We start from the raw sequence: 25760 nt of genomic DNA on the forward strand, positions 1-25760 counted from the left end.
TTTTCAATGCTAATTTCCATTTTCCATCTTTGCAGTAAATTGTGCATGACCTAATCTAAGTCTTGGCTTTTCTATGCTGAAATATGAATTTGGCTCATCCGTGTCACTTGTTCTGGTTGTATTTAAGCTTTGAAGACGATAATATCCAGTCTTCAAGGAGCCATAGAACGTGCTATTTTCTTAATATTTCACTACTGTGGAAACAATGGCTGGACATTATACAGAGATTTGGAGCGTTTCTTTATGGTCACATTCAAGTCCATTAAGAAACTGAATCCTTTATAGCTTCACAAACCTGTCATTTTAAATCAAATTTAAGGGGTAAATAGATGAGACACGAGTTTTGAGGTCACATAGAATTTATCAGAATGCATCATGATACCTTTAGAAAAGGAATGAAATCATTGTTTGGAAAAAAAAAGAAAGGTTTTTGGCAGTTTGTCAGCAAAATGAAGAAAACAAGAGTTGTATGTCTGTGCTACTGATCTTTGGGAATCCACATCAATGAGCTGCACACAATAACAAGCCACATGTTATCTCAATGAAAACTCACAAGGACAAACGAAGCAGACACTTTCATATGGAAACATTTCTGTTGGAGCAACGACACCAAGGTCATGGGTTCGATTCCCAGGGAGTACATGAACTAGTTTAAAAAATGCAATATAAGTTGCCTTGGATAATACTGTCTGCCAATGTTAGTGGTCTGAAAGATTTTTTCATGCTTTTAAAAGTCTCTTAAAGCTTACCAACTTTATTTATTTTACCAAAAACACAGTAAATATTATGAAATATTATTATATTATTACACTTTAAAATACCTGTTTCCTATTTTAATATATATATTTTTAAAATATATATCCTGTGATGGCAAAGCTGAATTTTCAGCAGCCATTATTGCAGTCTTGTGTCACATGATCTTTCATTCTAATATACTGATTTGATGTGCAAGAAACATTTATGAGGAAATCATGATACATTTTTTCTGGAATCTTCAATGAATAGAAAGTTCAGAAAAGCAGAAATTTAAAGCCTGATAATAATAATTTAAATAGCATCATTTTTAAATGTCTTTAATTTCACTTTTGATCAATTTAATGTATCCTTGCTGACTAAAAGTATTAAGAAAAAAAATCTTACTAACCTCCAATTTTTTAACAGTAGCGTAGATGTGAAATGTAAAGCCTGTGTCCGTCAAGTCAAGTCAATATTATTTGTATAGCGCTTTTAACAATGCAAATTGTGTCAAAGCAGCTTTACATCGGCTTGATATAAAGCTGGGTGGCTTTATATCAGCTTTATAGTATTTAGACGGGGAAATAGTTTGTTAAAAGTGGCATTCTCCTCTGGCCAGATAAAATCAGCAGTTTAAATCTAGGCTAAAGCAGAATCAGATTGTGCAAAGGACTCATCTGGTTCCTGTGGTCTTGTCCCGATGGCTGTCTTGGAGACAGGGTCTTCACTGGGGATCAGTCTCTGGGGCTCATCTAGGTGTTCTGGCTGTAGAGGTCATCTCTAGGTGCTGATCTACCATCTGATCTGGATACAGTCTGGATCTGGGTGGCTACGGTGACCTCAGAATAAGAAAAGTGTTTTGGGAAGTGTTCCCGGTTCGGGTTGACCTAATTAATGCAGCCTAACAATCCTTTAACGGATTTGAATTATAGAAATGCGATAGTGTATTATGTGTAAGCCAGGTTAAAGAGATGGGTCTTTAATCTAGATTTAAACTGACAGAACAGTGTTAAGTAGATTGTTCCAGAGTTTGGGCGCTAAACAGGAAAACGATCTCCCGCCCGCAGTTGATTTTGGTAATCTAGGTATTATCAAATGGAGTTTTGAGATCACAGTGGATGTGAAGGACTATAATGCGATAAGAGCTCACTCAAATACTGAGGTGCCAAACCATTCAGGGCTTTATAGGTAATTAGCAAGATCTTAAAATGTATACAATGTTTAATAGGGAGCCAGTGCAGTGTTGACAGAACCGGGCTAATGTGGTCATACTTCCTGGTTCTAGTAAGAACTCTAGCTGCTGCATTTTGAACCGGCTGGAGTTTGTTTATTAAATGTGCAGAGCAACCACCCAATAAAGCATTACAATAATCTAGCCTCGAGGTCACGAATGCATGAATGAATGTTTCTGCATTTGACATTGAGAGCATAGGTCTTAATTTAGATATATTTTAAGATGGAAAATTGCAGTTTTACAAATGCTAGAAACATGTTTTTCGAAGAAAAGATTGTTATCAAAAAGTACGCCTAGGTTCCTAACTGATGACGAAGAATTTACAGAGCAGCCATCAAGTATTAGACAGTGATCTAGGTTATTACATGCAAAGGTTTTTGGTCCAATAATTAACACCTCTGTTTTTTCAGAATTTAGCAGTAAGAAATTGCTAGTCATCCAGTTTTTGATATCAACAATACATTCCGTTAGTTTTGCAAATTGGTAAGTTTTGGATAAAAGCATCTGCCAAATGACTAAATGTAAATGTAAATGTAATGTAAATGTAAGTTTCATCAGGTCGCGAAGAAATATAGACCTGGGTATCATGTTTACTAATGATATCTCCCAAGGGTAACATGTAAAGCGTGAAAAGTAAGGGGCCAAGTACTGAGCCTTGAGGTATCCATACTGCACTTGTGATTGGTATGATACCTCTTCATTTATTGCCACAAATTGATGGTGGTCAGATAAGTATGATTTGAACCATGCCATTGCACTTCCTCTAATGGCAACATAATTTTCTAGTCTATTTAAAAGAATGTTGTGGTCGATAGTGTCAAACTAAGATCCAGTAGCACTAATAGAGAGATACAACCACGATCAGATGATCGACAGGTCGTTTGTAACTCTAATTAGAGCAGTCTCAGTACTATGATATGGTCTAAAACCTGACTGGAAATCCTCACATATATCATGTTTCTCTAAGAAGGAACATAATTGTGATGATACTACCTTTTCTAATATCTTTGACAGAAAAGGGAGAGTCGAGATCGGTCTGTAAATAATTCATTCTTTGGGGTCAAGTTGTGGTTTTTTAATGAGAGGCTTAATAACAGCCAGTTTGAACGTTTTCTGGGACATATCCTAATGACAATGATGAGTTAATAATATTCAGAAGAGGATCTATTACTTCGGGAAGCACCTCTTTTAGGAGCTTAGATGGAACAAGGTCTAAAATGCAGGTTGTTGGTTTAGATGATTTAACAAGTTTATACAATTCTTCATTTCCAATAGAAGAGAATGAGTGGAATTGTTCCTGCGATACTGTGGCTGACAGCTGTATGGTTACAATTTTATCTCTAATAGTTTCGATCTTGGAAGTAAAGTAGTTCATAAAGTCATTCCTGTCCGTCTCAGAGTAAATTAAATAAAAAAGGTAACTGTGACTTCACTAATTGTGACTTAGTTTCACTCAACTGCGTCTTGATATCTCTAAATGTCACTTTATATTAAATAATTTGGCATTATCTCAAAACGTGATTTTTTTTTCTTGAAGTTCCAACTATTTATATTAAATTATATATAATAATATTATATTATATTATTGTAAACTATATGAAAATTACCTTTTTTACACTGAGGTAGAAACGTCCATACTTTCATTGGCACAGAGAGAAATAAAAATAAACTTTATTTCTTAAAAATATTAATGAATGATCTTAGGAAAATGTGACAAAGAGATACATTAGCCAAACATTTCGAGAACACAATTTGTAAGAAAAAAAGAACAATGTTAACAAGTGTAATGCAAGTATTATCGGTTGAAAGAACAGGGCAAAAGTTTGTGTTGGTATAAAGTAAAAAAGTGACTGTTATCGGTAGAAATTGTCACTCGCAGTGTAGCCATGGTGCTAGCTGTTTCTGAGCCGGACCTCCATACCAAAACTTGAAATAAATCTAGGGACTTGACAATATAAACAGACAAGTGCTTAGAGAGAGCGTGGACAGCTCTTCTGGCAGGGAATGAATAGTTTCATGGGGAGAGCTCTAATTGGCCTGTTGAATCCAGCTGCGAGTCAGCACTAAAGCGCACCATGTCCTGCCAGATCTCTATATAACACCCCGCTTGAAATGTGGAACCGAAACAGCGCACCACATTCTTACTGCACCCCCAAATCCACACCCATAACCGTAGCTGTAGTGAAAGGTTTATGGGAACAGGCTTTTGGGAAAGATGTTGCTCTGGTTACATCCATCTGAGTGACAGCAGATGACAAATGAGACAGAACACTGTCACAGCCCATAAGTCTGTAAGAGAGAAGCTGTCACAAGCCTCCCACACTTAGTTTTGGGCTCTGTTCAGACCACAGATGGGACGTGGTTTTGGGCTAGAGGGGCACCATGAAGTCTCCAGTTATGTGGCTGTTTATTAACTGGGTTGGTTTGGTTTTGAGAGATACTTGGGATCCTAACCTGGCTTTCTGTGCTGCTAAGTCCCATGGCCCATCTGTGTACCTCAACAAACCCTTTCCAGGAACACTGGGATATTCAGTCTTAACTCAAAACTGTCCTTGCTCTGTTTACTTGCTGGGGTTTATGGTGAATGTTTACGGAAAGGCTGGGTGCGATGTAAATAGCGCTTTGACTACTGTTATTTATTTTAAGGAGTGTTTGGCAGATGATACTTGGCATAAGGTATGTCAACATGCTCTCTATAGTGACAATGAGGAAGATACTCTAAATTAAACATTTATGACTGGCCCTGTGTACATTTAGGCCAAAAAGGGCCCACACTGAGACATTAAATCATCGCTACACGAATGTATTACCACATTTGTAATGTGTAACTAGTGAAATAAAAGCACTATAGAAACACTTTCAGCACTTAAAATTCATAATAAATTAATAAAACATATTTATTACCATACCTGTGACCAAAATGTTAGAGACAAATATCATTTTTTATTAAGGAGTATACTGGACTCTATATAAGTTAAGCTCAATTTTCAGCACTTAACACAACTGTAAAAATAATGAGAACTTTAAAAACTTTATAAAAAGGATAAGATTCACATTAGGCCCATTTGTTTTCATTGCAAGGGCCTCACTGTAACTCTTTTTTAAGTAACTTTTTTTAAGAAAATGAGTGATACGTTGAACTTATTATTTGTAGTAAGAAACATTATGCTGTCGAGTGAGCTTAACTTGTAAAATGTGAACCCATCAGTCAATGCATATCAACTTTAAAGACAAATGTATGACCAAGGAGCATAAGAAATATGGCTAGCAGCTCTTTAAAAGATAAAACAAGCTATAACAATACAACTGAATTCCAAATATCTGTATTTAACTAGCAACACTTCACTTTACAACAGCTCAACATTTTCTTGGCACACTCTCCGCCAGATTTTTTTAATGTCACCTGGCTGGATCATGTCAAACCAAGGGATTTTCCACACGTTTGTGGTGCAATGCTAATAAACAATTAATACAGACAGAGGTTATGTGGGAATAATAAAAATAGTGAAATCGAATAATAAAAGCAATATAACACTAATATAAATTAATAGTACTATACTGGAAAAAAAAGGACAATAGTAATAAAAAAAAAACTTGAGGGTTTCCACAAATTTGAGCAGTAAATGAATAAAAAAAATCTCTTACAATGCTAGAATCAATGAATATTCCCATTAGTAATTCTGGCCAGGACTCTCACAGTCATTATTTGGGCAAATATTATGTTAATGGCGAATGTTTCAAATTACATTTCACAAATCTGCTGGAAAGTCCATTTTAAGATGACCAAAAGAAAGACAAGCCTCTTTCTCCATAGTTAGGATGATGGGACTAAATTAAGCCCATTCACCTGAGTAGAAAGCCATACATATATGTAGTATAAGTACTGCGTCTAGCAGGATCTATTGCTCAAAAAGCCTGAGGAAATTTTGCCCATTAGCTGTATTTAGTCCCCTCAGTATATTAGCTGACGAGCCGCCCCACTCGTAGGGTTAAACCGATTAAGCACTTGGATTCGGGACAGATATGACACAATGCTAAAATAATGTGGCCATCAGTCTCTGTCTCACATTTCAGGTATATAATTAAATGTCATGAAATTACTTACTCAAAATATAGCATTCCAGACAAATGTAATTAGCACAAAACATGTATGGACATATCATTCTTTGATACCTGGCTATGCACATTTAAAGCCCTACAGCCATCGGGTGAATTGGCTAAGTTGAATGCATCCCATAAAAATAAAGTGTGTTTAGCAAGAAAAAAAGAGCTACCAGATATTTGACAATGATTATGGGTTAAGTAGCTATTAAGAATGCTTAAATGGCAGAATGTCAGACAGGAAGAGAGAGGAGAGGAGGAGTGACTGGATTGCATTACTATACAGAATGACTGGAAACCTTTTACGGCTTGACAAGAACTTGGCCTGGTGTATTTGACAAGGAAAACAAGCACGATCCATCAATTCCCAGGCCTTTCATTCCATTGCCAAAACATCAGTCTCCTGACAAATCTCAGACATTTTATGCCAGCAGTTTCATCATGCTAATATATGCATCACATATGGTCTGTGTTGCTTAGCTATTAGCATGACGGAAAGACAATCGAGTCGTAGATTGGATCTGACAGCAAGCAAAAAAAGAGGTGGATTTGTTGATCTTGAAATTAAAGATATAATTCAACCGTAACTTTCATGTGATGAAACATTAGAGAGTTGAAGGTTGCAAATTATGAGCCGTAATTGTAAAAAAGATTCTGACCGCGTGCATTGTTCTGCAGTACCATCTGGAAACTTGGATTCGAGTGAGATTTATGACGTTTTTTAAAACTCATATGAACAATGATCGTGCTGGAATCATTCACTCCACCTTCTTATTAAATACCCCAAACAGAACAATCTCCCCGAGCCACTGTTTAAAACCAATTCACCCAGAATGCAAAGCTTTAGCAAATGGAGTGGAAACAGATAAGAAACAGTCTTCGAGTCCTGCTGCTTCAGTGCAGGTAACTGTCGCTACCTGCTAGCATAATAGGGCTTAGAGAGCTGGCGGTTGCTAAGTTAAGTAGACAGGGTAGCAATGTCAGCAGCTCATTCTAGTACATCCACATTAGTATCAACGCCACTTTCTGCCTTTGCCGGGGCAGAACTCAGACGGCTCGGGTTTCGCCGGTGCATTCAGAGAAAAAAGTCAGCTCATGCACAGGCCATGCGTTTTAATCATCTCCAGCATCTGTGTTGATTGCTTACAAAAGCCTCCATTTACTCCAAAACACACTATTTTGGACACTGGGCCGGCTGCTGCTGGAGAATTCTGAATGCCTGTCCTCAAATCAGTCTAATAAATCTTTATATATACGTTTGCCGGTTTCACACTAGCAAGGGGGGGGGGGGGGGGGGGGGGGGGGGGGGGTGTTCCATGAGCTATGTTTTTTCCAGCAGGTTGTTTAAGCCAGTTTTTCTTCCAAGTATAGGCCTGTATGTTCAAACTTCGTCGTAAAGGTGGCTTCGCATTTAATTTTGATGAGGTAACAAAAAAGGTGTGGCTTAGGAAGTTAAATCCTAATATCCGTTAACATTACAACATGCAATTTAAAAATAAAAAAACTATTTTTTGCAAGCCAAATGTTCAATGACCAGCTGTCTCGTGATGGTGATGACGACAAAGATGAGAAATTCAAGCAAATGGGTGCATACTGCCCAGAAACATTTACTGTTTAATTAAAAATTAAGTCACATATCCAAACTGAATTGCAAAAACTTGCACACCCTACCCATGTGATCTTGTAAACTGAATATTTCACTAATGAGAAGCATTACAAAAAAGGGGTCACTTTTGAAAATTTTATATCTGTCAAATGAGCAATGAGTAAAGTAATAATTAAATAATATTTTTATAATTATTCATAATAACAATAATACATTTATACTTTAATAAATAAATGTATTATAATTATTTCTAAATAATTATTACATGAAATATTATTTTAAAAAATGGTTTCCAATCCCTTATTAAACAAAACCATAGGTGAGGAAAATATTTTATTATTTATTATTTTATTTTAAACTTTTTATTAGAAAAGACATGAAAAGACTCATGACAAATAAATGACAAAAAAATGCAAGAAAGAAGTCACTGAACAAACAAACAATCCGGTTCCAAAACACACTGACATTTTTGCATCAGACATATGCCTGAATGAATGTCAGCACAGATGACGCACTGCCAAAGCAGTAAAATCTAAAAGGTCGGAGGAATTAATACAGAGTGTTATTATGACTATGAGAACTCAGTGACCATTTAGTACAGTAGTAAACATACACTAACCACATAAAATACAGAGCAGCACAGCCCATATTCTTAACCTGTCACAGCAGGAACGAACTGCAGAAAATGGCAAGAAAACCTCAAGTCGACTGCAAGCACGCTAAACCAAAGCCAATATATTAATGAAATAAGTTTAAACCAATACATTCCAGAGGAAATTCAATAAAGAAACCATCATTAATGTCCAACGTTGTAACATGGATCTGCTCATCAAACACGATCAACTGGATAAGTATCTGGAGTATTATCAACAGATACGCTTTGATGAATATTTACATGAATTTCATGAGCTGCTGGGATAGGTGATCTGAAATACAAATCCAGAGTTGAATCCAGTACAGCATTGACGTATAAGAGCCCTGGGACAGTGTCGGGGCAGCAGTCGCTGGATACATTTTTAATATTAATGCAGACAAGAAGGGCAAAAAAGCAATAAACTAAAACAACACTTGAATTAGGCATGAAACACAACAGGATATTGCAGTGAGATTATGTTGTTTCCTTTTAGATGCCTTCTGCCTCTGCTGTCTGACTACCACAAAACAGCCCACGGCACTTTTTAATTGGACAGAGTGAACTGAAAAAGCCTCTCAAACTCTGCAAAGCGGTTTTAAGAGGTCTGCCGAGCTCAATGTTTGCAGATGTAGTTGTGTTTTTACGTGCCGGGGCATAAAACCACTTTCCAGGTATATGGACGTGACAAAGCAGAGAGTCAGAACCCCGTCCTATGTTTGTGATAATGACTTTTTCCTGCCAAGGCGCTGCATGATACAAATGAAATGCAGCACAGCTGGGAGAGAGGACAAAGCAAGGGAGAGAAAGAGAGGGAGAGAGAGAGAGGAATGAGAGAGTGTTATGTTTGGATGCACGGGAATCGTGCCTCGTGCGCTCTCTGAGGAATCTGCAGTTGGAAAGATAATAAAAGGGATTAGCTGGGTTTTCTGAAGCATTTGCTTCTAAATCAAAACGTCTCATCGGTTTCCTCTGCGCAATATACAAAGACATTTTGGTATTCTAGCTATTTGTGCAAAGGCCACAAATGCAACATGTTTCAGACAAAAGCTGCTTCCTGCGGGGGTCACAGGAAGGCATCGATTCGGAGGAAAAAATGAAAACACTTCAGAACCTGAGAAAGGTCAGCTAGTCAAGTATGTGCACTCATCCAATTTGTGAAATATAAATAAATGTAATAAATAATTTAATAAAATTATAAATACTATTTTAATAAATATAAATTATATTTTAAATAAATAAAATAATATAAATATAATATTATTTTTTTTCTCCAATGATTGCAAGGTACCAAATGAATCAAGATGAGTTTTCATTCAGAATCACACAGTTTGTGTGATTGAGTCTGTACGTTAAAAGCTTCCCATAAAAACTGCATATCATTTAGCATTAGTATTAATATCATTAAAATCACTTTTAAATAAAAAACATCAATAATGTAAAAAATAAACTCACCCAGTAACACAATAATTCTGCTACAAGCCAATTCCACACAAATCTACTCAAACTTGAACAGATTACCCACATTACTTTTATTTCCTTTAAAAATCTATTTAAATGTAAGTAATTAATATTTGAAAGCACTAAGTTACAAAAATAAAATCAAAATCTTTCCAAATAGGCCTGAAATCTGCATAAGGACCACACGAACTGCCAGTTGGGATTCATTTAATGATCCACTAAATTTGAAAATCCTTTGACGTTTGACTTAAATTTACCTTTTCTGTTTTTCACACAAGAAACCTTAATGTGAGTCTAGTCCGGGCCACCAGACTGCCTAAAAACAGAGACTGAACTTGGACAGAGTTGACTCAGTGAGAGGCCTTCACTCCATCCAGAGACAATGTCCAGCCATTTTACAACAATAATGGGCTTGTTCCTATCTTAGCATCTGCTTAGCATCGCCATGAATAAAAATGTGTGTTTGTTTGTTCTGACAGGTTGTAACACCAGGGCTCTTTCCACATAGAGTTTTGAGAGTAAGAAAAGAACCCCTATAGCACTGTTGTACATAAAAGTATGAGCAAGTGACAAAAAGAGAGCGATTATACTATAAAAAAAGAAAAAACAATAATACTCAACACATATATACAACAACAAAAGCAACGATTCACAAAAATGAACTACCAATTTTATGCCGCAGAGTGCGCAGCAATGCCCGAAAATGTAGTTGCATGGATTTGAAGGAATTTATATGATCTAATTACATCTGTCAGTCCAGCTGCTGTGAGCTCAGAGTAAACCAACGTCTTCTCGAGAATAAACAAAACTTGTAATTAATAACCTCAATGGAACTACTTAATGCTACCCTTGTAACATACTCCACATATTAGTGTACAGCTGTCTCCTGTTGACATGGCTAAACAGATAATTCGGATATAAAAAGGCATCCCGTAATTTAAAGGAATAGGCTGACTTCAAAACAAGCTGTAAAATAAAAGGATTTTTGGACAGAATCTTGTGTATGAAATTTAATATATCTGACAAGAAATCCAACGTTCTCCAATTGAGCAATAGAGGGGAATTTTGCTAGTCATCTCCTCTGCGGCTCCGTTCTTACAGACTACTACATTTTTCCAAGTGTTTAGTTTGGATAAAGAACCAATTCGCTTAATACTTGTGGGACGGCTAAACGTTTAAACCTCCTATTTAAAGGGATCAAGTGCACGCATTGTTTGGTTATGTTAAACAGATGTGTAGGGTTTTTTCTTAGATCTCAATCATTTAATAAAAAAAAGGAAAAGACAGAAAGATAGAGAGAGAGAAAGAGATCTTAAGAAAATAAACAGAGTTTCACCCTACACAAATTGTGGACTAATTGTGTATTTGGACTTGCACATTGGTGGGGCTGGAGCCATTTTTCCACTTGAGCTGAGAATGTTAGAAAAGACACTTTGACATTGATTAGTGTGTTGACTTGTGGAATCTGAGAGTTTTACCTGGATGTCTTGGGTTTCACCATAACACTATTTATACAGCTAGACTACAGGTCCAATTAAATACCCAAACCTGTCAGTGGAAAAGCTAGCCGTGCTTTCAGTTGAAATCATAATTTCTCATGCCATGCGATATGGTTGTGAAAAAGAAAAACTCTGAGGAAAATAGGCATAGGTGGTCCCTTGAAAGCTGTTATGAAAAATGAAGCTTGGAGAGAACTTCCAAATCTATTCCTTGAACAAAACAGACATAAAAATAAAAAATAATGGATTTGTAAAAAAACTTTTGTGGGGCCTTTAGAAAGAAATTTGGTTTAATAAAGCCTAATGAAAGAGTTATTTGTCCTCGGTTGATAATACATACTTAAAAACTGATTTTTACACTGACCTGCTTAATTAAAAGTAATTATACCGGCATTTGGTTTCCCCAACTTTCCACTCAAATTAAAGCCAATGAGGATTCCAACAAAAACAATTCAGTCCGAAATACTGCATATCCATTTTCAAGGCCATTTCAGAAGCTAGCTATAATCACCTCCACGAATTTCATTATGGGAAACCGCTGTAAATCGTGCACTTTTGACAGCCAGCTAAAAATGGTAGATACTCACCATGCATTTGTTAGGTTTCTCTCCAGAGTGAACTCTCATGTGGATGAGCAACTTGTAGCGGGCGTTGAAGGGTTTGTAGCGCCGCACACATCCGGCCCAAAAGCAGGTGAAGTCCTCGCCCTTGCGCTGGTCGATGTGGAACTTCTCGATATGCCTAACCAGCTCCTCCTGCTGCTCATACGCCGCGCTGCAGTCAATCCATCGGCATACCTGCTTATCGCTAAATATGTCCTCCCTGTCGCCCACCTGCTGTTCGACCAGGCCTGTGGGTTTAGGTTGTGCCAGCAGGCCTGAGGGTGGAGACTGCTGTTGGCTCTGAAGATGCAGTAGAGCTCCTGGGCCGGAGCCCATGTACTGGTGCAGGTGGTAGGGAGGGGGCATGGGCGGCCGTGGGGGGCCTGTTTGATGATGGTGGTGGTGATGGTGGGAATGCCCACCGCAGTGGGTTCCGTGGCTGGTCAGATGGTGATAGTGATGCTGAAAGAGCTCCTCCTCACTTGGAGAGAACTCGTCCACCGGTTCCTGTTTCAGCGTCGCCGTACAGCCGTCCAGCACAGCGCCGGGCTGTATTAGAAGTCCAAGCCCGTCGCTGCTACCCACGCCGGGCCCCGGCTGCATGGAGCCCACGTCCTCACAATGCTCCACCGATGACACCGAGGAGGACGAGGACGAAGAGGAGAGGGGTAGGAGGCAGGATGAGGTGGAAGGTGATGGCAGCTGAGGGCTGGGGAGAGGCTTGTGGGAGAATGTGGTGGCGGTAGGCGACGACGAATTGTTGCGCAGGCCGTTAACGCAGGACATCTGGGAGGAGCAGATGTTTGCAGCAATATCGATTCCCTCCGAGGCTGACTGGGAGGCCACCGAGAGGCAGCGTCTCTTCAGTCCGCTCGCGTTCGGCCTTGCTGAGTGACGCGAGCTCGGGGACAAAGCCAGCGGGGAGGAGCCATCTTCATTATTAAATGGATACACAGTCACCGCCATAGCTGACAACGAGAGAACTGTTGCTAAGTTACCTTCACCGCCACCGCCGCCGCCACTGCTCGGACGGTCCAATTCCCTGCGACCTGCTCCCATCCCTCCTGAAAAGTCGCCCAGGTTCGATCCCAGCTTGTAGCCTTCCTGTTTGATAGGGTACGACGGCAACGCATGACACCCATTGACGCCACCAGAGAGAGACGACGAGCTGAGAGCCGTCTGAAAGCCAGTAGACCTGCGGGAGAATGAAACACACCCAGAGGAATATGAGGAGCATTTAGGCAGAACGGAGCAGAAAGAATATGCACGCTATTAGCGGCCTGGCTTGTTGAAAGATAAAGGCCAGGGCTTCTCAAAGCACTGCCAACTCTGCACTGTCAGACACCAAAGGAACAGACAAGCTCTGTGCTCCAGTCCTGGCAAACCTGCACTCTCAAACATCTCTGTTAACACTGACAATGTTTGACCAAAGCGATGCGATTGGAGATTCATTTTGCAAACCCTTACAGAATCTTATTAGGTTATAATGTTTGGTTAGTGCTGATCAGAAGCTACTTTTTATGTTCCTCTCTCTCTCAGGAAACAGCCATTGGATGGGTTTCCACTGCGGTGTATTTTAAACACAGATTAGATCCACCACAAACGCTCCTGAGCAATTCTATGAATAAATGATGCAGGAAATTTGGCCTGAATTATAGTTATGAATGGGTATTTAAAAATAAGAAAAGAGAGCGATGAATACAGGCAGGCTGTCATCCTCAGCGTTTGACAAGCTTTGATGACACAATAGGAGTTAACCGAAGCCTACATGTGAGCTAAATAGAAGTCACCTGGTTTTGGTGGTATAATGGTGGGCCTCTAAATGCTCTGTGTTTACAATACTCCCCATTATAGTAGGAATCTTTGTCCCCACCTTGAATGGAGGTCATATTTCCCAGTGCGTCGCTGTGATCTTCCACATAATAATTCCTGTCAGTTTGCTCATTATGGATTTGTGTGCAAAGCTCCGGGATGATGTGAGAAGGGCCCTCTGTCCTAGCAGCCTATGAAAGATTTTGTCTAAGTTCCCTTTTCACTTGGTGTGGGAAACCGCTAATGCTAGCGCGCTGGCTGAGCCGAAGCCTCAAGTTTGTCATGAGTCGCTCCATTCAGGCTCACCACTTCCTGTTTGGCTGAAGCAGTGACATTCAGTGACAGTATTGGGAGAGTTGGATGGCATGTTTGAGTGAAAGCACTTTGGATAGCATCCCTTGCTGAAACGATGGGTTTCAACTGTACTGCAGCTACACAGAAGCCAACAGAAACCGACGGCAGTCTCTTTTCCTAGCCGTTTAAAAAACAAACGCAGCCAAGAAGCACCATCAGTACTGCAGTGTTTTACTAGCTTTTTGACTTGTTCTGCACTGCATTAAAGCTTTATTAAACAACCTACTTTATTTGCTTTGCAGATATGTGTGTATATTTCTAATGTAATTAGCAGGACTATAAAATTGCAATCTTAAATTCTTTACATGCACTTTACTAGATCCTACTCACATGAACTGCTAATCCTGGACGTTTCAGAGAACCAAAAGCAAATACTTGTTTGTTTGTTTTTTCATTAATAATGGTACTAATATACCATTTAAAAGTTAAGGATCAGTAAGATGTTTTTGACAGACGTTTCTTATGCTCCCCAAGGCCATATTTATTTGATCAAAATAGAGTAAAAACAGTAATATAGTGATATACTATTACAATTTAAAATAACTATTTTATATTTTAATATTTTAAAATGTATTTTATTCCTTTGAGTGCAAAGCTGAATTTTCAGCAACCATTACTCCAGTCTTCAGTATCACATGATCTTTCAGAAATCATTTTAATATGCTGAAACTATGATACTGGCCCAATTTTTCAGGATTCTTTGATAAATAGAAAGTTCAAAAGAACAACATTTATTTGAAATATAAATATGTATCTTTATAAATCTTCTGTAAATCTATAAATGTCTTTACTGTCACTTTTAACTATAAATGCTGGGCCGCCGCCACTGCTCAGACGGTCCAATTCCCTGCAACCTGCTTTTAAACAAATGAATGCTATCTTGCTTAATAAAAACATTAATTTCTTTCCAACCAACCAATAAATAAATTAATAAATATATCTCACTGATCCCAAACGTTTGAATGGTAGTGTAAGTAGGAAGAGGAGGAATTGCTGGTTGTCATGTCACAAAATAGCAATGTTTCACTCATGAATATTAATTAGACTATGCATAAATCACTAAGATCTTTCACAGTTTCATCAAATAAACAGTCAATGTAATGTACATCAGATATGTAGTAGATTATTAGCTCATTTCCAAGTCAAAATTGAATGGAATAACATTATACCTCGCAAATGTTCAATATATATTTTAAATAGCACATTCAGTCACTTTTTTAGACATAAAAAGTTCTCAGATGACAACTATTCTTATTGATCAGTACAAGTGCTTTGCTGTGCTAGTCTCACCTAGCGTCTTGGTGGGGCCTTTCCTGCAGGTGAAGGTTCTGTGTGGGCGGTTCACAGTGGCTGCTATGGTGGTACTGGGCTCCAGGCTGAACTGGCAGGTTCTGTCCACAGCGCAGCAAGGTTCCTTCTTCTGCGGTCAGCTCAGGAGTGCTTTGCTTCTCTGAACAGAATGAGATATGTCCTCCATTCACTGAAATATGTAGAATATACAACAGCTATATTAACATTTACAGATTTTTTTACAGAAACCCATTGGAGTACTTCATTTTAACAGTGAGACAAAGTCAATGTCATTGCACAAGGAGAACTCTTAAACTGAGTGTAGCAAATGTAATCAAAATAAAGATAAATACGGTTTCATAGTGTTTGAAAATATTTCCAGAAGGAAAGCTGACACTCTTTTTGAGTCCAGTGTGGGTGACCGCATTATTCAAGATTTTACTAAAATACTTAAATTTTAGAAATTTAATTTGCTTGCAATGATGATATTAATAATGCAACACCCAATGGTGTCTGATCAAAACCAGCATCTAAACATGTGGATAAAGCCAAACCAAGGACAAAGGAGGTTCGGTAAAATATTGTTTCCAAGTACACAAAATGAAAAGGTGACAATTAATTGCTATAAAGCAAAAAATTGTGAGGGAAACAAAGAAATGATTATTGAGAGGTGAGATGAAACAAGAAAAAGAGAAAAAGAAACGATGGAGAAGGAGGTCACAAGACACGCAGGTCCTGTAAAGCACATGTTGGATCCACTCAACTCTATAAACAGAAGAAACACACTTTTTCACATCCATTCTAGTTTTCAAAGAACAATAATGGCTGTTTATTAAATCTTGGATAATTTTTTCTTGGCTTAGAAATCCCACTGTTGGAATGTCAAACTGTGTTTGTGTATAACATCACTGCTCGCTGAGCTAAAGCCAGGGCTTTCTTGCTTCATCTGGAGAGGATTGAGAGGTTTGTCAATGACGTTGGAATAGTTTGCTTCACACTAAAACTAACATTCTTTTAATTACGTCCTCCTGTTCTTTCGTCCCTTACCATGCTACTATGCTGTGAGCTCATTTTAAATAGAAATTATATATCTTAAACTTATTTTAGGCTTGATTCCTGTATGTGACACTGATAATCGGTTTCACAAGACATCTTCAAATGCCACAAAGTCAAGAGGTAAACTATACTGCTGATGTGAGGTGCAGAGAGAATATAGCCAGAAGCCACAGGAATTTAACACAAATCTGTTTTACAGATTTTCAAAATTGCTCAGTATCATATCTGGGATGCAATTCTTGCCACAAGAGGCAGCTTGTGAAAACAGTTTTGCTGTGAGCCATTTAGCTAAAACCCTTTAACCCCCAAAATAGCCTATTTAAGCAACCATGAAGAACAGAAGACACAAATATGCTTTTTTGTTTCAAAATAACAGTAGAACCTTTGAGGCACTTTTGATTACAAGCATAAAAACGATCACGAATAGCAGATGAAATGCCTTTGCTGAAGGTGATGATTGGAGTTTAGATGATTGTCCCCAATCGACGAGCTTGTGCAACACAGAAATGTGCACATCCAACCTGCAGACGATGAGGCAAATGGCTCAGTATCAGAATACTTCACACTCCATATGCTTCTTTTAACGTATTATTGTCCAATTCCAAAAAAGTGCTGCCAAGTTACATCAATTCAGATCCAAGTTTGCATTAAAAGCCTTGCTCTATACGAAGAGAATTATGGGAGAGGTTTAAAGATATGATGCTTTGTTGCATTAAATTAGTCACGGCAAGGCTGCATAAGAGAAGCTCCTCCACATTTGGAAACTTGGACGGAATGTTAGATTGGATTCATATTGAATTTGCAATGGTAATTCACTTCTGGGTATTGCACTTGGTTTTGGGCAGAAGGTGGGAGTCTGTAAAGCTCCAGTTGTGAAAGCTGGGACAAAGAGAAAAAGAAAGAAAAAAGAAAGAGAGAGATTTTAATGCTCAGAGAGCAGTAGAACCCAAAGCCTACTTGTACTTAAAACATTGGTATAATCAGATACATTACTGAATTTATGTTTTCTTGTATTATAAAATATAGTTTAAAGATTTTATCCCACTTTTCATTAATAGAGACAGTAGAAAGGGGATTTTAGGGGAGGCCAATCTGCCACAATACTAAATTCCATTTTTCAATAAATAAAATAAATACATTTTTTAATACTCCATGAAAGTGCCATTTGAAAATCAAATATATTTTGTTAGAAGTATATAATATAATTACAGAAGAATTATAAATATGCTGCTTGAAATATGAAGCACAGCAATGCTTTATGTCAACTATCCAGATGCAGACATTATACGTAATAAAAAGTCTTGATATATATATACACAATAGATACCTCCAAACGAGCGTTTTCTCCCAGACTTTTTGTCTGTATCTCACACAGTGAAATCAAACTGAGATGGATGTAGGACGAAGAACACATTGGCTCTCATCTATACCTGGAGGATAGACAGAACACAGAGAGGATGTTTCTCCAGCTCTCTTAGAAAATCTCTGATCCTTGACCAAATGTAAGCGAGGGTAAAGGAGGGAGCAGGTTTGCAAGCATTCAGAAGCTATTAAGGAATGACAATCTTGGGTGTGAGATCACTGCAGAGCGGTGCCAATAACACCTGAGGGCAAAGCAGAGCTCCGTGATGAAGACCAGACTGTTGTGCTGGCCTCATTCACAAAAACACAAGAACACAATCACAGAGCAGAAAAACACTTCCATTGTCATCCTCGTTTCACGTGTACAAAAGAACAAGGCTTTTAGACTCTGGGCAAATAACAAAGATGTTTACATGACAAACAGTCCCATGCTATATATCTATCTTATGCAGGCTTGTCAACTTTTAAAAAAGAATAGAAAACACTTCCCATATCTTTTGTTGACATCAGAGTCTCTGCTTCCAATCAAGCTTTATCTGGTGCAAATTCATCTGTCATTTGGTTAATATAGTTACAAAATATTTGGGGAAATTAATAACACAATATTTGATTTGTAGATCACATTTTTAATATAAATTTAGAAAACTGTCCATTTGTCATGTTTACTTTGCATATGTTCAGCGTATGAGTGTGTTCGCACAAACTTTATATATATATATATACTTTATTATATCCTAACAAAGTGAAAGGTCAGGTTAAAAACTGTTGTTTTATCAAGTGAGGTATAGATAAGTAAATTATAACAAATAAAAGAAAACCTTTTTTTTTGCTCACTAATTTTACTTTCTACACTACAGTTCAGAAGTTTAGGGTCATATTTAAAATTGTGTAAGATTTGTATTGCTTATGTAATTTTTTTTTTTTGAAAGAAAGTAATATTTTTATTCAGCAAAATTGAAATGAAAACATTTATAAAGTTACAAAAGTAGACTATTTCAAATAAATCCTGTTCTTTGAACTTTCTATTAATCAAAGACCCATGTAAGAATGAATTAATGAAAATTATGGTTTCCACAAAATATTAAGCAGAAAATACCAGTATAGTAGAAAATACCTTTTCCAATTATAATGTTACAAAAGACTACTATTTCAAGTACATTCTGTTCTTTTGAACTTTCTATTAATCAAAGAATCCTGAAAATAAATAAACAAATAAATAAACAACAAATAACTAAATCATGGTTTCCACAAAAAAGCAGAAAATACCGGCACAGTAAAAAATATCTTTGCTGATTTTTTTTTGCAAGTGCATGTCTTTCTGCAAATATCTGATGTCAAAACTGGAGAAAAACAGATTGAAAATCTCATGTAAACATATTTTTCTCGTGTGCCAGATTCATCAGGGTATTGTTGCACATGTAAACATTCAGCATTTGATTTTATGAATATTTTTGTTGATTTTTTGTTTGATAAACAATTTTATTATGACTGGTTTGAGGCCAAATGTCCACTTGATGTCCAAAATCAAAACTGGAATCATGAAAAGCTACTTACATTCACTGCTTTACAGTAACATACAGTAGGAGAAGACCCAGTGCAACCCCCCTACCCCATAACCCCACCACTGGACCACGGGGACTCCCTGCATCTGATCAGCAGATGGGTCGGCCATTATTAAATGTAATTGGTGGTAATCTTAGGTGATTTTTTATTTCTGACACTTCATTTTCTACAATTCTCGCCTCCTGCCTTTCAAGTCACCTAAGTGCAGCATTAAGTGCTGGAGTGAGACCGAGCTTGTGCCAGCATTTAATGTTTTCAAGTCTTCAGAGATGCTGGCAATGGAAAGCAGATGTCTGAAGACGCAGGAATACTGCAGAACAAGACGGGGCTTCAGAGAGGATGGGAGAGGGCTGTGTGTATGCGCATGTGTGCCAGTGCACGTATGTGTGTATCAACTCTAATGCACGTCAAACATGTAAGTCTACTGAACAACAAGCTGCCAAAACCACAAGATAGATGCATCTGGAAATGCACTGTGACATTCCTACTCAGGCCACTTTAGCACCATATATCATAGCATCCACACTTAAACAGTTAATAAAGATCAGAACTCTCTGATGCACTCTTCCTCTTACATTCGTTGCTCTTTTTTGGCCTTATTAACTCGTTAGTGGGGCTAGCTAAGGTGGGCATAACTATTACTAGTGTTCATACTTGAGGTTAGGGATTAAACGTTTACATCTGTTATACCTCAAATCATGCGGCTTGTTGAGGAAAGAGGCATTCATATTTTCTAAAGGATCTGACATGCAGTCTTACCTGGTGGACCATAAAAAATCCTAGATTTGTATCATGTGACATTATAAAGGCTTGGGGAGCAAACCACCTTACAACCTCCAAATACGATCTTCGATTAATGTGCTAAAGCACAGGTTTTATTTCCTGTATACATAAAAAAAAGGGTTCTCCACATCCTGTCCAATGTTCTCCTCCAAAGCTGTGAATACAAACATAAATGTATGAATATATAGTAATTTCAGTATTGTCCATTTTAAAGCTAACTTTAACTTCTGTTTTTATGATTGACGCAATCTAATTAATAATAGAATTTGAATAAAAGAAAGCAAGAGAAGCAGAGAAATAAAATATGGAATAGAAACTAGATGTTTATATTTTTCTGAAGAAAATGTGAAATCTTTGGCACTATGATAGAGGTTTGTACACTCAAACAAATTAGGCCTTTTTTAAGATTAACGCAATTTAATTAATCGTAAAATTCCATAAAATCAAATTGAATAATCCTTACACATTTTAATTGAATAATTGATTAAGGATTGTTCAGTTATTCAATTAAAATACTTAAGGTTTATTTAATTTGATTTTATTGAATTTTACGATTAATTAAATTGTGTAAATCTTAAAAAAAAAATTTTGAGGTGTACAAACTTCGATCATAATGCCAAAGATTTCACATTTTCTTCAGAAAAATATAAACATCTAGTTTCTATTCCATATTTTATTCACTCTTGCTTTCTTTTCAACGGTCCTATGTCCTCTCCTCTCTCTTTTTTCCTTTCAGAGACCAGGTCAGCAGACTCCTGAGCCGTGGAGCTTATACTGGCTTCTTTTGCACTCTTCAACATGACTGTCCTGTGCAGATGTTACATATTACAGATGAGAGCCTTTTCCATGTTTAAATCTCATAACTCATGTCTATACTTGTGTCTCTACACAGACCCGAAAATAATTTGTTTACTTAGTAATGAAGATTTGATTGAAAACCTGAGGGTACAACAAAATGAAAAATAACAAAGTCTGGGGAAAGGTTCCCTTAAACAGGTGCCTGACCTTGCAAGGGCAGGGGGAAAAAACTTGATTAAATTATGAAGGCCTGAAATGACTTTGTTTTTCTTGCTGGATTATTGGTACCACCAGACTAGGTTTTTCATGAGGATGAAATTGGTTTGTTATGCCAGTTTCTGTATGAAGACAAATCTTGGTTTGTGTTTCACTTCTAAAGTCAAAAATGTCACTTTTTTTATTATTCTTCAGCCAGTGTTTCATGTCAAAGGAAACAAGGTACACCAAAAGCAAAGAATATGATGGCCGTTTTATGGAGAAACCACTCTTGTGTCAGGGTTATTATCCTTAAAACTATTAATGAAAAAATCCTTGATTTGATATGTAATAAATGTTGACAAAAGAAATAAAAAATAGACATACTTAAGTTGAAGTGCCAAAATAACTCTAATAAATAAAAATATGAAATAACAAAAAAAAAAAATAATATGAAATGAATAATACAAATCATATAGATATTAAAAAATAAAAATGAATAAAATGACAAACAAAATTACAAAAACAGTTTATAATAAAATTAAAATAGAAAATGTAGAAAATGAAAACTAATTAAATGTTTTTATAAAAACTATAAAAGTATATCAATTAAACATATCAATGGCACTAAAATAATGTAGAATAAAATATTTTATATATTATTTTTTTGTGTAAAACTTATAAAACTGTGGAAAAAGTACTAAAAGTACTTTTAGTAGAAATACTAAAATTAATTAGAAGGTAATTAGTATTCTGTCATAATTTACTCATGTCTTTTTTCTGTGGGGTACAGTTCATAATGACAATGTCTATCAAGTTCCAATTGAAAAAATAAAAAGAATAAAAGCACCTTGAAAGTATAACAGTCATTTGTGGTTCATTTGTCCTTTTTCGTCATTTTGTTGTATGCAAAAGACCTCCATGGACCAAAAAAAAAAGAAAAAAAAAAAAGCTTATGGGTTTGGAACAACATGGACGCTGACTAAAATATAACAGAATTTTTATTTGTGGGTGAGCTATTCTTTAAAGGAACTATTTACAGCACAGCAAAGATTTTCTCTTTTGTAACCACATGAAAGGTTTTACTTTTAGTTGCACAGACAAAATTAATTTATAAATAATAAGCTTAAAGATCTGCTGTAACATTATATCCGCACAAGAGTTCATCAAACAAAAGATGATAAATCGTTTGCTCGTGAGAAGGACAGACGCAGCTGGCCACTGATTTCGTAATAGCCTCGGCTCCTAAAACAGTCCGAACTGACCGCAGACTACTGAACACAAACAAACACAAAACAGTGCCTGCACTACTCCTACGGTTCAATGACTAAACCGCATACTTGGACAAGAGAACCTTATAAATCAAGTCTCACAGTGATTAAAGCATTACACGGCCATTTCAAAACTGTAACACACACACACACACCTAGGCAAAAAAAAGAAGCAAAAGACAATCTGTCCTGCCTGTGATCAGGCCAGTGACAAACTTCTTGACGTGTTTCCAGATCATGATCAGTTGTTGATGTTCTTCCATACCTTTATTGTAATTACTGGGTTCCACTTGGGCATGTCACCACCTGCTGGTGACTGGCTGTCACTGGAGGAGCCTGTGAGTCTGTCCTCTGTGGACTGACGTGGGTGGATCTGGACCACCATCGCTTCGGTTTCCAGTAAGCCATGGGTGAGGCTGGGTCAGGGTGGTGCTGGAGAACCTGGCAGAGCTTTGGCGGTACCCATTGTGCCAGAGATGGGGTTCATGGCTCCAGCTTTTCAGTTTGTAATGGATAAGCGCTAATCAAATCAAATAAGATACAATGCAACTCCTACCACCTAAATGACTTTTAAAACTGTCTAAAGCCACAAGCATTCAGCCATCTTCAATGCTACCATCAGGATCATTATCTTCAGTCATTTTGATCATGATCATCATCAAAAATGTCAGACCTGCTCACCATCATCTGATGCCCATGTTAATGTGTAGCTTCACTTAAGCAAGAATGGTCAACTTTGAATTGTGGACTTGTTTCCAGAGCTAAAGTCTCGCGGAAGAGGTTTAGAGTCTAATGAGACATTAGCTTCAATATGGGATCTTGTTTCCACCACAGGACAAATAAATAAATAAAAGGTATTGCAACTTTGAAACTCCCAATTCTGATTTTATATCTCAGAATTTTGAATTGTGAGAAAAAAAAGTCAGAATTGTGAGACATAAACTCGCAATTCTGAGGAGAAATGTCGGAATTGCGAGATATAAATTCACAGTTGCAAGAAAAAAGTCAGGATGTTAAGATAAAAAGTGGCAGTTACCTTTTATATTTTTCATTCTGTGGCAGGAACAAAAAACGAATTGTGAGACATAAACTCAGAATTCAAGGAAAAATGTAATTGCAAATTGTAGAATTTTGTGGAAAAAAGTCACAATTGCGAAACAAATTCAGACCTGCGAGATGTAAACTTGGAATTTCAACAACAAAAAAAGTTAGAATTCTGAGTTTTTTTATATCTTGCAATTCTGTTTTTTTCCACCTCAGAATTGTGATATAAATAGTTACAATTCCCCTTTTTATTGTTATATTCCATGGAGAAAACATGCTTCCATAATTCAAAGAGCAATCAGTCAACTAAAATTATTTTCTATTGTTCTATTCAATTCTATTGTCTTAGAAAAGCAAAATCATGTCATGTCCCCTTGAAAATAATGCAGTGTAAAAACAGAACAAGAATAAACCTGTTTTACAACGAACAGCAGTAAGAAACGGGTTCACAAATAAAGTTCTCGTTTTACGGTTAACGTACAGGATAGGGTCACTGGAAAGGATTTGACATCAGGCCCACTTAAATCTATAGAGTGTGAAATACTGGGGCTGATTACAATGTAAATGTGTCAGTAGCACGGGGCTGTGGTACATTCCTGTGTCTTGTGCTGTAAAATGTACAGCTTTAACATTAAGACTCGAGGTTTCTCATCACAGGCTGCTGTTCTGCCTTTTATGGGATCTTGACGGCTCTTTGGGGCTCTGTAAAAAACTTTGGGACCTCAGAGGTCCTGTGATACTGCTGCATTGAAACTGTATGGGTTGCATTACATTGTTGCTGTTTTGTGTGTGTGCATGTGTGCAACGTATGTAGAAATATGTCCGCATGCGACTATTTAGTTATTCTAAGCTTTGAGACAGGACAAACAGGTCATGTTTAAACAGAAACAGAGCTTTTCTTCTTAAGCAAAATGCTTTGGTTTCTCTTTTTTCACTGTGAAGTCATTTTTAAATACTCTAGTATTCCCTGCAAAGATTAGGTGAAATTAATTCCATTTGCAAAATATCTTTTCACACTAAATCAGGCTGTCAAGGTTGTGACTTAATAATAAAGTTCTCGCATAATCCTTATTATGAAAACTGCCCTTGTAATTAAAAGTGAAAGGCAGTCTTGTGCGGTATCCAATGTTCTAAGCACAAATTCCTGTATTGTATGAGTCAAGGCTAATATTTTGATTTGGAGCATTCCTAAGGTATGACAGCTAATGGTCAGCACGCCATTTCCAATAAATACACGATGAAGGGAGTTTTACTATATACTCTCATCTGTCCTATTAGCTTGAAATTAAATAAATAAAATTGTCAAAATCGGCCAATAACAAATCAACCAATACAGAGTCGATGGCTGGCCTGTTATGGAGCTTATAATATGACAAAACTATTTGAATTTGAATTGTGTAAATTTGAATTATTGACAGGTGTCATTTAACAAAACTGAATATAATGTGGCATTTAACATAGTTCTGAATTAGAATTTTTTAAAACTTGAATAATGAACATTTGAAATTAAATAACTGAATTTTTTATGGCAGTTTTTTTAAATAGACGTATTTTCAAACAGCGGATTTTTTGTTCTGAATTCTTTGACTGCAAATATCCAGTTTAAAAAAAAATACAGCTTCAAGTTTTCAAGATGAAGAAGAAATTCGGAACATCAAATTCAATATTTAAAATTCAAAGCGCAGAAATTCAGATCGTACAGAAAGTAGGTCAGAGGTCATCCACAGGGAAGAGTAGATGATCTCCGAAAAGTCGAACGAAGCATTTACTGCGACCTGGAGGGGATATGTTCGGTTCACTTAGACTAGTTTTGTCCTGGCCACAACATATTAACTCGTGGGAGTGTGATAATATGTCTGGCCAGGAGATTATTTTGTCGATGTAATCCTGGAATCGTTGTAAATTTAATTTATTTAATGTTCAATCTCGTGTTGTTTGATGTTTTAAATGCCACGAAGAGTATTTAGATTGGTTTCTATTAGGAGGTTTAAGATGATTGCATACAAATATATTGAGAGTTGATGAGTAACGTTAGGCCTGTTAGAGGTCTCTTTAGAAAAAAATGTTCTTTTATATAAAAAAACTATGAGCTGTATCCAGTGCACGATAATGTTAGCTAATTAAATTTGTTAAAATGTTGTTTGCTAGAATTCATTCAATTAGTGTAAGCAGCAACACTTCCCATAATATCTAAAGTACTTGTTAATTTGTAAGAAGAATGACATCAATGCTTATATTAGTCACTTATTTACCATCTCACCCTTATCCCTAGGTTACAGTAATCAGCTGATCGAGCCGGTATCCAGACCAGACGGTGGACCTGCTCCTGGGAATGACCACAACACTTCCCTGAATGTCAGCGG

At 36.9% G+C, this 25760-nt stretch overlaps 1 protein-coding gene across 1 annotated transcript in view; it reads right to left on the reverse strand.

Moving 5' to 3' along the window:
- LOC306849769 (zinc finger protein GLIS1-like) overlaps positions 1-25760 on the reverse strand; it is an 83441-nt gene that overhangs the window by 35905 nt on the left and 21776 nt on the right. Inside the window, exons 3-4 of the mRNA XM_079385067.1 lie at positions 15326-15515; positions 11855-13064 (exon numbers count right to left, since the gene is read on the reverse strand). Of these exons, the coding sequence (XP_079241193.1) occupies positions 11855-13064; positions 15326-15515 (1400 nt within the window). The remainder of the gene's footprint in view (positions 1-11854; positions 13065-15325; positions 15516-25760) is intronic.

The sequence above is a fragment of the Barbus barbus genome (assembly GCF_936440315.1).
Source record: "Barbus barbus genome assembly, chromosome: 29".
Lineage (NCBI taxonomy): Eukaryota > Metazoa > Chordata > Actinopteri > Cypriniformes > Cyprinidae > Barbus > Barbus barbus.